This window comes from Pholis gunnellus (assembly GCF_910591455.1).
Source record: "Pholis gunnellus genome assembly, chromosome: 11".
Lineage (NCBI taxonomy): Eukaryota > Metazoa > Chordata > Actinopteri > Perciformes > Pholidae > Pholis > Pholis gunnellus.
The window spans coordinates 7,088,626-7,101,231 of record NC_136538.1 but is presented as its reverse complement, the minus strand read 5'-3'; the positions used below and the strand labels follow the sequence as shown (position 1 = coordinate 7,101,231).

Here is a 12,606-nt window from a genome sequence, read left to right as displayed (position 1 = left end):
GGGTAATGTAGAGGTTTTGCTTATGATGACAAACCCTTTGGAGAATTATCTGTAGTTCCTCTCAACTCTACTGAGCACTTTAGCATCTTTAGCTAATTGTTTTGGTTTTCAACTTTACTGTTGTGTTTAGGATCAGTCTCACTGTTACAACTATACAGTCTATGCTATCAATTATGTTTCCCGCCTCAACTAGCAGCTGTAGTAGAGCAAAGCTATATAAAGTCACCTGCCGAGCACCACAGACAGGCTAAGTTAGCAACGTTAGCAGCTAGCTAACATTAGTGAACATAGTGGGGCATTTAGCAGCTATTTTTTTCTAAGGGGTTGATGGCGACTATATTATATTATATCATACTATATTGGACTCATATGTATCAAGTGTTCTGAAACAGGACTCCTAATGAATGCACATAATTGTCCTGGAGGGCTAAATTAGCTAATGCTAACACGGTAGACCTGAACTTGATAGTTAAGGAAATAACACATGTTGTTCAGCTGCCTCCAAGTGGCCCAACAAATATCATAACAGGTAAGTGCTTTGAGTCAAAACATTTGAATGTATCTGCTACCACAACAATATATCGGTTTAGTAATGCAGTGACTTGAGTCCGGGCCTTTATTGTGAAGAGCCGGCTGCCCGGCCCCCGGTGCCAGGTGGTGGCGGTGTGGTGCGGCGCTGCCCCGCTGACGCAGCTGAGGCCGGTGAGGGTGACGCGCTGACAGGGCGCTGGTGGAGAGCAGCCGTCGGCGCACAGAGCTCAGTGGAGTGTGTCTGCAGCAGCGAGCCTAACACTGGATAACCATCACACAGAGGTAAGCGTGTTCCTGCTCCATCACTGCTGCATGCGGCTCTTTAACGGTGTCTGGAGATGTATTATTATTATTATCCCATGCCTACCTTCTTTTTCTTTTTCTTTTCTTTCTTTTTTTATTACATTGGCACCATAACAGCTGACTTTGTGTTATTATTATAGCGATGATGCAAAACTAGCACCACTTAAAGCATTTCTTATTCATCGCTCCTTCACCAAGTGCGAATTCAGCAGACTTAATCAAACGTAAGTGCTTTTTTTTTTTTTTTTTTATGGAGTAAGCCCATTTTGATTTCGCATCTCAGCAGAGAGGCGCTCTGGCTGTGGGACAGTTACTGCAGTACACAGGCTGATCCATACGGTGCAACCCGTCATGGGGGCCGCACTCTGAAGCGAAAAGCCCGGGAGAAGAGCCAAATGATCAAGTCTGGGAATGAAACACCTCCTGACTTAATACTTTGCATAAATCTGCCCGGTCTCATCTCCTTAATCAATCCTCCCTGGTGTGGTTGTTTCCTTAAATTGGCTTATTACTCACAGTGAGTCATAGGCAGCAGAGCGGACCCCACTACTCCACAACAAGGCTGTGACATCAGGACCATTAATGGCATGCATATTATGCGGCACGGAGGTGTGAGGAAAAGTGTATCCAGTAGCATTTCACTATCATTTGTAGCACAGTGTTGTCACATTAGACCGCAGCCTTTTGTCATTTTTCATTGGAGGACTTTGAAGGTGGAAATGCCTTGAGGGATAGATCATCAGTGCTGCATGCTGAAGTAGTGATAACACAGCTTGAAGTGTCATTTGAGTGGAATATTTCAGTCCTTCCAGCGTGTGATTAGAGCAGCTGTGTTGTGTAACTGGTACGGTAGTATTAGTGCCAGTAACCTCTGCAGGTATTGACACAGAGGACCTGCATGTTAAACTTCCTGCTCCGCTCTGACAAACAGGTCCGCCCGAGGCCTCATAATGAACTGCGTGTGACACGGACAACATGCCTCACAGCACGAGTGTGGACCTATATAGACACACGGACAATCAAATATACGGACCCCTTTGTTGCAGCACTACAAAGCGCAGCCAGAATAGGCTTTTTCAACAAAGTAGTCGGCAGAGAGGAAGCTCTACAGTGTTAAATGAAATAGTGATAAAGCAAACTCCGGAAAAAAAATAGCTCAACACTTAAAAACACCAGCGATAAAAAGCCTTTAAATGCCGTCTTTTTAACAATATCCTCACCTAATACGATCCTAATGTCCTTTTTAGCATGTTTTCTGAATATTTTTTCGTGCAGCGTGTACCTCCCAGTTTAAAAAGAAATCATCACCCACATTTACTCCCAAGGGATCTGAGTAACAAGACGCTACACAAGCGTGATCAAATATTAACCCCGGTGCAAATAATTCATCAACTGCTTCGAGGACAGAGGCAAAGCAGTCAGACTGAAAACTTTTCCCCGTGTTTTGCTGTATGTGGAAAGAGTATCTCACTCTCTTCTGCTTGTCTTATCGCATGGACACATTTAACAGAGATAGTGTATCTAGACAGTGTTTGCTCAGAAAGAACAGGACCTCCATTAGCCACATGATAAAGGACCTTTGTGTATGTGTGCTCTAATCCGGTTTTTGTTAAACAATATTTTCAATCTCCCACAAAAAGGCACAGCTTGTGTTCCGCTCCGCTCGCGGCTACGAAGCGGAGCCCTGGCTGGAGACATGTCGGGCAGAGGAGTAGCAGATGTTTTACGCTGCGATGGTGATGGGTTAGCGTGCGGGGATGGAAGTCATATGTTACCTAGTGGTTTAGCCGGGAGCTATTTGCAGCAACCCAAACCCTTATGACCCGTTGCAAGCATTGTGCATTTAAAGCAAGTCAAATGTGAACTATGTGAAGCAGCATTTTTGGTTGAGACTGAAAGGATTCAGTGTACGTATGTCTCCAGTTTACTGATGTACAATGTATCTATTGCAGTAGTTTTCAAAGAGGATTATTGCTTTTTTTTCCAAGACGCAACAAATCAAGGTCAAAGTGTTGCTTCTCTGTGTTTTTGAGCCGGACAAACAGAAGTGATAACCTGTTGAGGAAGCATGGGAACCCAGCACAGTTAATATTTCATGAAGCTTGTTCAGAGTCGAGTTACCACGGCTCCCCTAGATTTGGGAGGAGCAAACCCCTCGGGAACGTGAATCTCCAAACTGAATTTCAAAGATTTACCGGAGCGGGCTGGCCTCCAGATCGCCCAGCCAGGTCTTCTCCAAGGCGATCTCCGTTTGGTTTGGAAATCTGACACCAAATATTAGAAAAAGATGAGCAGTAAAATGAGTGTATTCAAGTTAAACCAACACACGTGTCGTAGGGATTTGACACATATGAGAAAGACGTTGTCTTCGTAGTGAAGGCCCGCTGCACCAATGACAGTAAACTTGACAAAACGGGACAATAGCAGACATGATTTAATGATATTCTTCTCTTTGTCTTGGTATGCTTCTTAAAATCAGCTGGATATCGGCACGACGTGGACCAGAACCTTTGTTGTGACAGTGTTTGTAGAAAAACAGCCTCGTCTTCTCTGTGAATAACGGATCGCTTTGAACACCGGCTTTCTGTTTTCACTCTTCTTGATGTTACAACAGGTTGCTTAGCAACCCCCCCCCCCCCCCCCCCCCCCCCCCTCCCCTCTCCTCCCCGCAATCGTCTGGTTTCTCCATCTGCTGCCATTGGCTGAAGTGGATGGTGAAGTGAAGTGTTATGCTTTGGTTTTCCAGGGTTCGCGGCACAAAGGGATCATGGGCGCATGTAAACAAGGCAGTGAAAAGACAATTTATGCTTCACCCCCCCCCCCCCCCCCCCACACACACACACACACACACACACACACACACACACACACACCCCCACCCCCCTGTGTTACATGTCAGCGACTGATGGGAGACAACAGTTGTTGGAATATATCTGAAGGAGAACCAGCATGTGTCCTCGCTCGCTCATCATCCCACGAACCAGACCGGAATGAACAAGTGACAGTGACGCACGGCGAGGTTGACAAATCACTCACCCGCAGTGTATAACAAACAATAATGAAACTCTAATATCGGTGCCGCCGGCTGCTGTTGTTGATGGAGCGGCCTGCTGTGTGTGTGTGTGTGTGTGTGTCTGGGTGTGACGGCTCGAGTCAGACCGGTCCGGCGTTCCTCAAATAGACGGATGATGGTAGTGGTGGTGGTGGTGGTGGTGGGGACCCGCTGGGGTCCTTTCACACGAAGATACCTTCGTGGCACTTAAAATTGCTGGATTATCACATCGCTGTTTATATTCACGTTCAGCCGCCATATCCTATGACTCAATTATCAAGTGGTTGCTGTCACACAAGGCGCTCGGAGAGCTATATTTAGGGGTCGAAGCATCCAGCGGAGACGAGGTCTCTCTCTCTCTCTCTTTCTCTCTCTCTCTCTCTCTCTCTCTCTCTCTCTTCTCTCTCTCTCTCTCTCTCTCTCTCTCTCTCTCTCTCTCTCTCTCTCTCTCTCTCTCTCTCTCTCTCTCTCTCTCAATGACAATGATTTGAATTGTCATCGCGGCTCACCTAATGTGTGCGGTACGCCCCGTTATCTGAGCCAGGAGGAATCCGTGGGGCGCAGCTGAGCTCGTTATCTCGATACACGAACATCAAAGGAGCATCAGTGTGTCTCGTACTCATATTCCCAGATTTAAATGGCAGTAACTTATTGCTGTGGATTGTCGCCAACTGTATAAATGAACCTTCTTTATTTGCTCATGAGACGTTCTTGTTTTGAATTTTTCACTTTCCTGCCTACCAAAGTAAACTCTCTAAAAGACACACCGCAGGGCTGCTTGTTTATCCTGTGATCCGGGCCCTCTCCCTCTTGGAGTGCAGCCTGGAGGCCTCGCCGTGAAGATGTATCACCCTGGGTAAACTGTCAGCTCGCTGACATTCTTGTAACACTGGCTCTAAAAGCCTAGCAGGCGCGTTATAAGCGGGACCGGCCCAGGACCCTCACGCGTGCCAGCCAAGTGTTCCCTGTCCCCCGGGAGGGGGGGGAACTGGACACGGTCACGTCCAGTAACCGTCATGGGGCGTCTCGAGGACACGCTGGCGAGAGGAGGTGCACATCTTTCACTGGCTGGTGGGACGGGTGCTTCTGCTTTTTTTTTTTTAGCTTCTTCTCAGCCTCACATAAAGGACAGTTCATTCCGAAAAGGTCACAAACATGAGCTGTGGTGCCGATGAATCAATAGAAACTCGTTAAGTCTGTGATATTTCATTAGGTGAGGTTTTCAGAGAATGAAGTCATAGAAGCGGCGTTCATATAGACTCAGCGTAAGCTCCCCTCCATTATCAACACGAATGCGTAATCCCGTCTCGAGGCCCGCGATGACTCGCAGTGTTTAAGTTACATACATTTCCTTTTATGCTGCAGTTGTTTGAAACGGACTTCAAATAGCTCGGTGGAGGAATGTGTAGAATCCCAGGCCTCCGTCCAGCGTGGAAGCTGTTTATGGAAGAGAGTTGGAAGGGTGGGGGGGAGGCGGGGGGGGGGGGGGGGGGGGGGTATTCTCAATTAGGGGGATAAGCTGCTGCTCCGGAGCGGCCCTTTCGAGCCATGTTTGGAGCTGTCTGGTGGGATCCACGCACAGCGCTGGATAGCTTCGCTCCTCTCTGCCATTTGTTGACAAAGCAGAAGTCAAACAGCGTTACGTAAGGCCCCCCCCCCGTCCCCGTCCCCTGTCCGTCCATAGTACAGCTGAGCGTGTGGTGAGAGCTCTTTTGTGTTAGCATAGCTCACTTTTAAGGCGGCCTCTGACTGCGACACAGAGACCCCCCCCTGTGTGAAACCCTTCATAGCTCAACTTGGTACCAGCCCACCTTTGTTTGGGTTTCACAGATAAAGTGATTGTTGCTGCTCTGGTCCACTGGACATTGAACTCATGAAGGAATCCTGGGGAAAAGAAATCAATAACGAGAAACTATATTTTTATATATATATACTGTATCCACTCGGGCCAGACACATTTGTTGGATACCATCCAGTTTGTGTTTCCCAGATCTAATAAGATGGACGTTTCTCTCTGATCACAGCCACATAAAAGCATGTTTTATTTTATTTATTCATTTAAGAGTTTAACGATGTTTCTTGCAGTTTTATTTCTTAAAATGAAGCGACTATCCCTTCAGGTCCCACTACGATCCAGAAGGTGTGGTCAGTCACAGCCTTCAAAATAACAAATATTTTAGTTCTGAAAAAATTACGGAAATATACTTATTCGCTTTCTTTCCACTAGTTGGATGAGAAAACTGATACCTCTCTAATGACTGTACGCTCAATATGAAGCTGGAACCAGCAGCCAGTTAGCTTAGCTTAGCATAAACTGAATCCGTCTAAAGTTTTAGAATATGCCTACCAACACTTTCAAAGCCCACAAACTATCACATGTCATCTAGTTTGTTTAATTCGTACACAAACACCAGGCGAGCTGTTTCCACCTGCTGCTAGTCTTCATGCTAAGCTAGGCTAATCGACGCCTGGCTGCAGCTCCAACTAATTATTAGTTTTGGACCTGATATATTTCAAACTGTAGTATCCACATACATGGTGTCTTACAATACAATAGTTCAATAAACTTTGGAGTCATAGCTGTTATCACACATTAACATGCAGCAGTTCATCATGTTGACTGAGGCTTCATGACCTGATGGACGGTTACCTCGTCCACGAGTGAATTCCAGACGTCCTCCAGCGGACGTCTGTCTGTCTCTCATCTATTGGCCCCGCAGGAGCTTTTTCCAGGGGGGTGGCGGGGGAGAGTTTTATATGGTGGTCTGCACAGTTGTTGAGTGGGTGCCACATTCCCAGGTGGCATGTGGTGACAGGTCCATCTGGGCACGCCTGTTGTCAAAAACAAACGGACCCCCTACATAGCGAGGGTCAAGGTCAAAGCCGGGACCGTCCCGCCCAGACGAGACCCTCAAGGCTGAGCCAGACGCCCCAGGAGGCTTCAGAGGGACCTGGTGTACGTGGACCGAGGACTCGGCGTGCACATCACTGAGGAGGTAATGTGTTGGGATGATCGTAGTCTTTTGAGAGTTGCTTGTTTTGGAATGGCATCCAGTTGGAGATTTATGTAGCTGTGTGTGTGTGTGTGTGTGTGTGTGTGTGTGTGTGTGTGTGTCATATAGTGGAGCTGAGAGCTGCAGATGGGATGAATCCTCTCGCCTTTGCCGCATACTCCTGCTTTTAGGGTAATCCCACAAGGTTGAGCTGCGGGGGCGTTTCATTGGCTGTGATTTCCTGGAACCTTGTCTGATCACTTTAGTGCATGAATAACACCTGCGCCGTTACAAATGCAGGTTTCTCGGGTCTGTGAGTCTCAAGAGACGACCAGAAGACGTCTGAGCTCAGTGCTGTAGTTTGTTTTTACGTTCTTCCTCCTTTTTGAAGGAAACACCAACATCTCGTTGGATTCTCGTCCCGCTCGGTCCGAGACTGCTGGTCTTAATCTAACGACGTCAGATCAAAGAATGTGAGTTTCCACCTCACAAAGTTCTTATCTGTCGAGCTCCTCGGTTCAACTGCTGAACTTTTGAGCCCGCTCTCACATCCTCATCCTTTTGTTTGTGCCCGAGACATTCTCCAAACTGACCCCATGCGTGGTGAAGAGAACTCTGAAAGCTTCCCAGATTAGGAGTGACGGCACATTGATGGTTTTTGTCTGATAAAGTCAACTCTTACCACCCTGTTTGTCTTGGCCCAGTCACTGCCGGCCGTCCCAGAGCTCTGGCACTGGTCTCATCTTTTTTTCACCGAGTGGATGGACGGCGTTTTGTCCGGCTCTGCTCTGAGGCATCTCTTCCTAAAAAGGCCGGGGGGGGGGGGGGGAGGGGGTCTGTGCTCTCATGTGTTTATACAGCCAGCTGAACGCTGCGAACTGTCATCGTCCCCATTATCTATCGCCTGTGAGAGGTTTGAACACTCCCACATCACTCTTTGTTCTGTGTACTCACCATCTTGGGGTTCGTCTGAGGACGCAACGGAAGCACCCCGCGTAAGCACTCCTCAAAAGAATGTCTGTTAATGGTTTCCGCTGGGATGCGGGGGGGGGGGGGGGGGGGGGGGGTCGGGAAGCGAGTTGATTTTATTAAAGAGAGAAAGGTAAATAAGTACACAGAGTTTCTGATGCTCAGGGAACCGCTCAGCTCCGAGACGTTTTAAAAGGTTTTCAGCTCCGTGTCCTCGGGAGACTCCTTTGGTATCGCTCCCGTTTCCCCTCATCCATTTAGGCCTATTTGATCCAGCTGGAACACCTCTGCAGGTTGGCTTATTTACCGCCATGTGTAAACACCGTGCACACTCAGTCCCACGCTAACTCAAGAGTGGAACAAAGCAGAGATACGACTTTAAAAGCACCTCAGAATCGACGTTGTAGAAGAAATCCTCGATGGATTTACTGCTTTTTCCATCATCATCATCCAAAGCCTGCAAAACAAAAACACCGTGAGTGTGCGCGTGTGTGTGTGTAAATGCTTGAGTGACCGTTTGAGTGCCTTTGTGTGTGTGTATGTGTGTGTGTGTTTGTGTCTTGACTCAATCAGCCTCTTAAATGGGGACGTCTCCCTAAATCAGCGGTGCTGGCGGAGCACAATAGGAGGCCCAGCGGAGCAGTGGGACGTGTTTCACGGCCACTCTTCTGGTGGCCTTGGTGTTCCACCGATGCAGCTCAGATTAACATTATGTTTGTTGTCTCTCACACCCTCCCTCCGCGTCCTTAAAGGGGAACGCCGATGCAAGTTTGAATTCATGGCGTTGGTCCTAAAACGGGCCAGACTTCCTCCCGAATCAATCTGAAGGCAATGGTCCCCATTGAATTTAAATGGTTGAAATAGAATCATTATACACGGGAAATACCATTCCCTCACTCATTCCACATGTTGACATCGTAGATTAGATTGTTTCGTGGCTTCATAAACACAGATACAAACACAGACTGTTGAATAGCGCATGGGTAACCGTGAACATCGTTCTATATATCAGATCTTTCCATTTGTAACACCAGAAGTCATTTCTTTGTTATGTTTTTAAGGAAGACGGGTTTATTAATGGTGCAGTCAAAGCTGTGAATGAGTCAGTGATTACTAATAAAGTGTGAAGTCCTGTGTGTCACGGATTGGATGTAAACAGACGACTGAAGGTTCACCGCCTTCCTGTCTGGCTGCATTGGATCTCATTTCAGTGTGTAACCCAACCACAGTCCTCCCACAATTTCATTAGCTGTATACGTTCCCCAATTACAGCCACTGGTGGCAGTGACTCTATTTCTACAGCAGGAGCTTCAGACATGTGTAACGATGCTCCAGTACTCACATCTCCCACAATACAACACGCCCGATGCTCCTATTCTGAGATCTAGATCTATTTCAGGGCTCCTTTTAAAACATTTTCCTTGTGAAATTTAATTCAATTTGATTATTTCTTTTATTTTGAATGTTTTTCCGTTTTTATTTTTGCTTATTTTTGATGCTGTATTATATCTGTGAATGTACATTAATATCGTTTTATAATTCTTCCATATAAAGGGAAATGAGCATATGTACGTTATGTCTAATCTTCTTTGGCTTAATAAAAAGTACATAAAGTACACTAACACTGCAGCAGAACGGCTCTGGTCTGGTTATCAAACTTCCTCCTGATCCAAAACTAATATTAGATGTACTGATATCTACAGGTGCTGACACTGTTAAGCTACATACACAACATGTGTCACTCAGGCTAACTTTCTTAACCGCACTGTACAAACATTAGCATTGATTTGACTGTGACTCGTGCTCGCTGTACCGATCAGTCTCTTTATGTATATTCTCGAGCTGATGTTTAATCACGTGTCACACTTATTCATGTGCTGTTCTCTTCCCTCATATCACTTCCTGTGTTGAATATTTGCCTCCCTGTGTGTCTCCTCCAGGGCTCTCCACAAGGGGGCAGCGTGGGACCGAGCACAAGTACCAGTGAGTCGTCTGACCCTCAAAGTCCCAGTGAGTCGTCATGCTTTTGGTTTAGTGCTCGGATCGAGGACGTAGCTTTTGCTGAACACATCTGTGACAAACACTTCTGGTGAATCTTTATGCACCAATTTATGGAGCAAATGTCTTTATTTATGAGAAGGGAAACACAACATTTAGAAGCCAGGTGATAATTACATTCTGTGTTGCTTTTTAAATATTTCTTCTCAAGTAGATCAACTTTCATTCTTTCATTCTCTGCTGAGTCAACACTCATGTAGGCATAATTTACTCCCCGCTCCTCTTTTGTGTCTTCTGTTTGGGGAAGTAATCACTATAAATGTGCCTTTGGCACCTTTTTACGTCCACGATACATTCATTATTTTTAATTACTTTATAAACCCATGGAATTTAATAGTTCATGTTTAAAACTTTATTTTATACTGTATATCCTACACATCTGTGTTCTCTGTCAAGTTGTAACATTTTGAGGAACAAGTTACTACTTTAATCTTGTAATATTAGGAGAATTAAGTCTTAATTTAATGATAATAAAGTCATAATATTATAAAAAAAGAAAATGTACCTGCCCTTAAAGTCTGCTGTGCATACTCATAGCTGTTTTGGTAGTATTCCCTTCAGACTGTCTGACAGACACAGAACCCCGTTTGGGATTCTCTAAATGAGATCAAGTTTAGCGAAGCTCTTCATCGTCGGTCGAAAACCGAAAACAAACAGAAAACACTTCTGATCAGGCCTAAATCTCACCACAGTGTGACTTATTATCCACCCAAATGTGAACTTCAACACCTCCGCTACAGTGCAGAGCGACACAGAGCTGCCGGTCTGGTAATATCGTAATATTTGCTTCCAAATTCTACTTAATTCTGTCAATGTCAGATTAACATTTTGTCACATTGGCCGTAATACTGACAGACTAGACTAGATCCTGTCACTTATTTGAGGCTGTACTAGAGAAGCTTTTGTCGACCAACTTCTGTGCTCCTGAACTGGATGCAGGTTAAGCACAAAGACATTCAAATCATACACACAAGCACTTAAAGCTTTTTATTGGTACAGAATGTGTCGACATCCTTTCACACTTTGTCCTCTAAACCGGGTAGTTTTGCATTAGCTTTGTGATTAACTGTCATCAGCCACACAGAACTGAAGTGTCCTCGTCTTTGTGTGTGTATTGGAGTCCCGTCAGGTCCTCGAACGCTCTGCGCTGTCCGGATCACGCCTCTGACAACCATGAAGGGCTCTCCTGACCTGATTCCTGCCGCAGGTGACGTATATCCCTCCGCCTCAGCGACCTCTCAGTGCCTACAACTGTGGGACACCTCGTACTCACAAAGTCTTTAAAGTCACTTTAACAACCTGTGTTAAGGCGGCACGCGCTCCCGCTGCTCTACTTCCTGCCCTGACGGCGCCACCGTGGCAATTAGCTTTTACTGGGACAGTAGGATATTAATTTGATGGCCTGGTTTTGGTGTTGCAGTTCTATTTCGGTCATGTGGGGCACGAGGTAGCAATAACTCTGATTCCCAGCGGCCCTGAAGCGGGAGTGCACTCTTGACGGTACCGACTACAGGACCGTTGTGCCTTGAACGATGAGGAGCTGTGGAAGATGACGCTCTTATTTTGAATGTTGTTGTTTTTTTTTCAGATTTGGACCCCAGCAGAGTGTGCAAGGGGAAAGGAGTGGTGACTCTGAGGGCCACCCTCATCCACATAGACGAGGAGGGCCGCATCAGCACGGAGCCAAATGTCATCACAACGCCAAGTAAGTCAGAGCGAGTGGCACAGCTGCTTCACAACAACCTCTCTGCACGATGACAAAATATCTAGAGGCCAGTAATAGTTTGCATGGCCGTGCGAAAACAGCACACGTCACTGTAGAATGTGGACAGACAATGTGAACGTTGAGGTAATTAAAAAGAGCACTTCATCATGTTCCTTTAGTCGTAAGAAATCGACCCATTGCCTTTCACACATCTGTTTTCATGTCAGGATTATATAACGTGTCATGTTTTTGAAGAGAACTCTCCGAGTTGCGATATAAAAGTTCCGATTGCTCATATTTTCATGTGAGCGCTCAAAGAGCTTTATTGTTTCGGCCTGCCCACTGCACTTGGGAGCAGGCGCCTGGACTGTGGGCTTGTTTGTTGCGTAGAGCTCAGTGGAGCCGGACTGGAGGCCGGCCAAGGCTTTTGGGGGGAGATGCTTTAATTGTTGTAGAGTCTGAACATAAAGGCCACTGGAACAAACAGCCTTTGCAGCTCGATGAAAGGCCGCTTTGTTCTGATGACAAAGTTCAGAGATTGTGGGAGAAGCTCTTTTTTTTTTCTTTTTTTTCTGGACATATTAACATCCCTGAAAACCTCCAAGGAAAGCATTCACGCCCTGCGTAACGAAACGGACATTTATTTGCTCAGGAACGAGCTGTTGTGGTTCAAGTTCACTGAAATACGGTACTTTTTAGTGTCATCCTTTAGTGTTTTTGTTCTCGCTGCGCTGGCTGCCAAACTGAGAGAGCTCTGGACTCTTTTCAGGTGGCTGGACAAGCCAGATTAATGGAGACTGCTCTAAAGCGGGATTGGCCGAGGGAGGCAGCAGCATCACAGCTGATTTACCTCCTGTAAACAACACGCAGTGCCAGGTACGTTTACCTCCTCCTCCTTTAACTCCTCCACGTTTGTGGCGTCACAATTATGAGATTTCAGTGGAATTCCCTGTTATATCTTTTTTATATATATATATATATATATATATATATGT

General features: G+C 46.1%; 1 protein-coding gene across 1 annotated transcript in view; it reads left to right on the top strand.

Annotated features, from left to right (window-relative positions):
- Positions 1-11,064: 11,064 nt before the first annotated feature.
- The window catches only part of sorbs1 (sorbin and SH3 domain containing 1), a 28,065-nt gene continuing 26,523 nt past the window's right edge, over positions 11,065-12,606 (top strand). Inside the window, exons 1-3 of the mRNA XM_079168966.1 lie at positions 11,065-11,113; positions 11,495-11,611; positions 12,381-12,487. Coding sequence (XP_079025092.1) covers positions 11,080-11,113; positions 11,495-11,611; positions 12,381-12,487 — 258 coding nt within the window. The 5' untranslated portion in view covers positions 11,065-11,079. The remainder of the gene's footprint in view (positions 11,114-11,494; positions 11,612-12,380; positions 12,488-12,606) is intronic.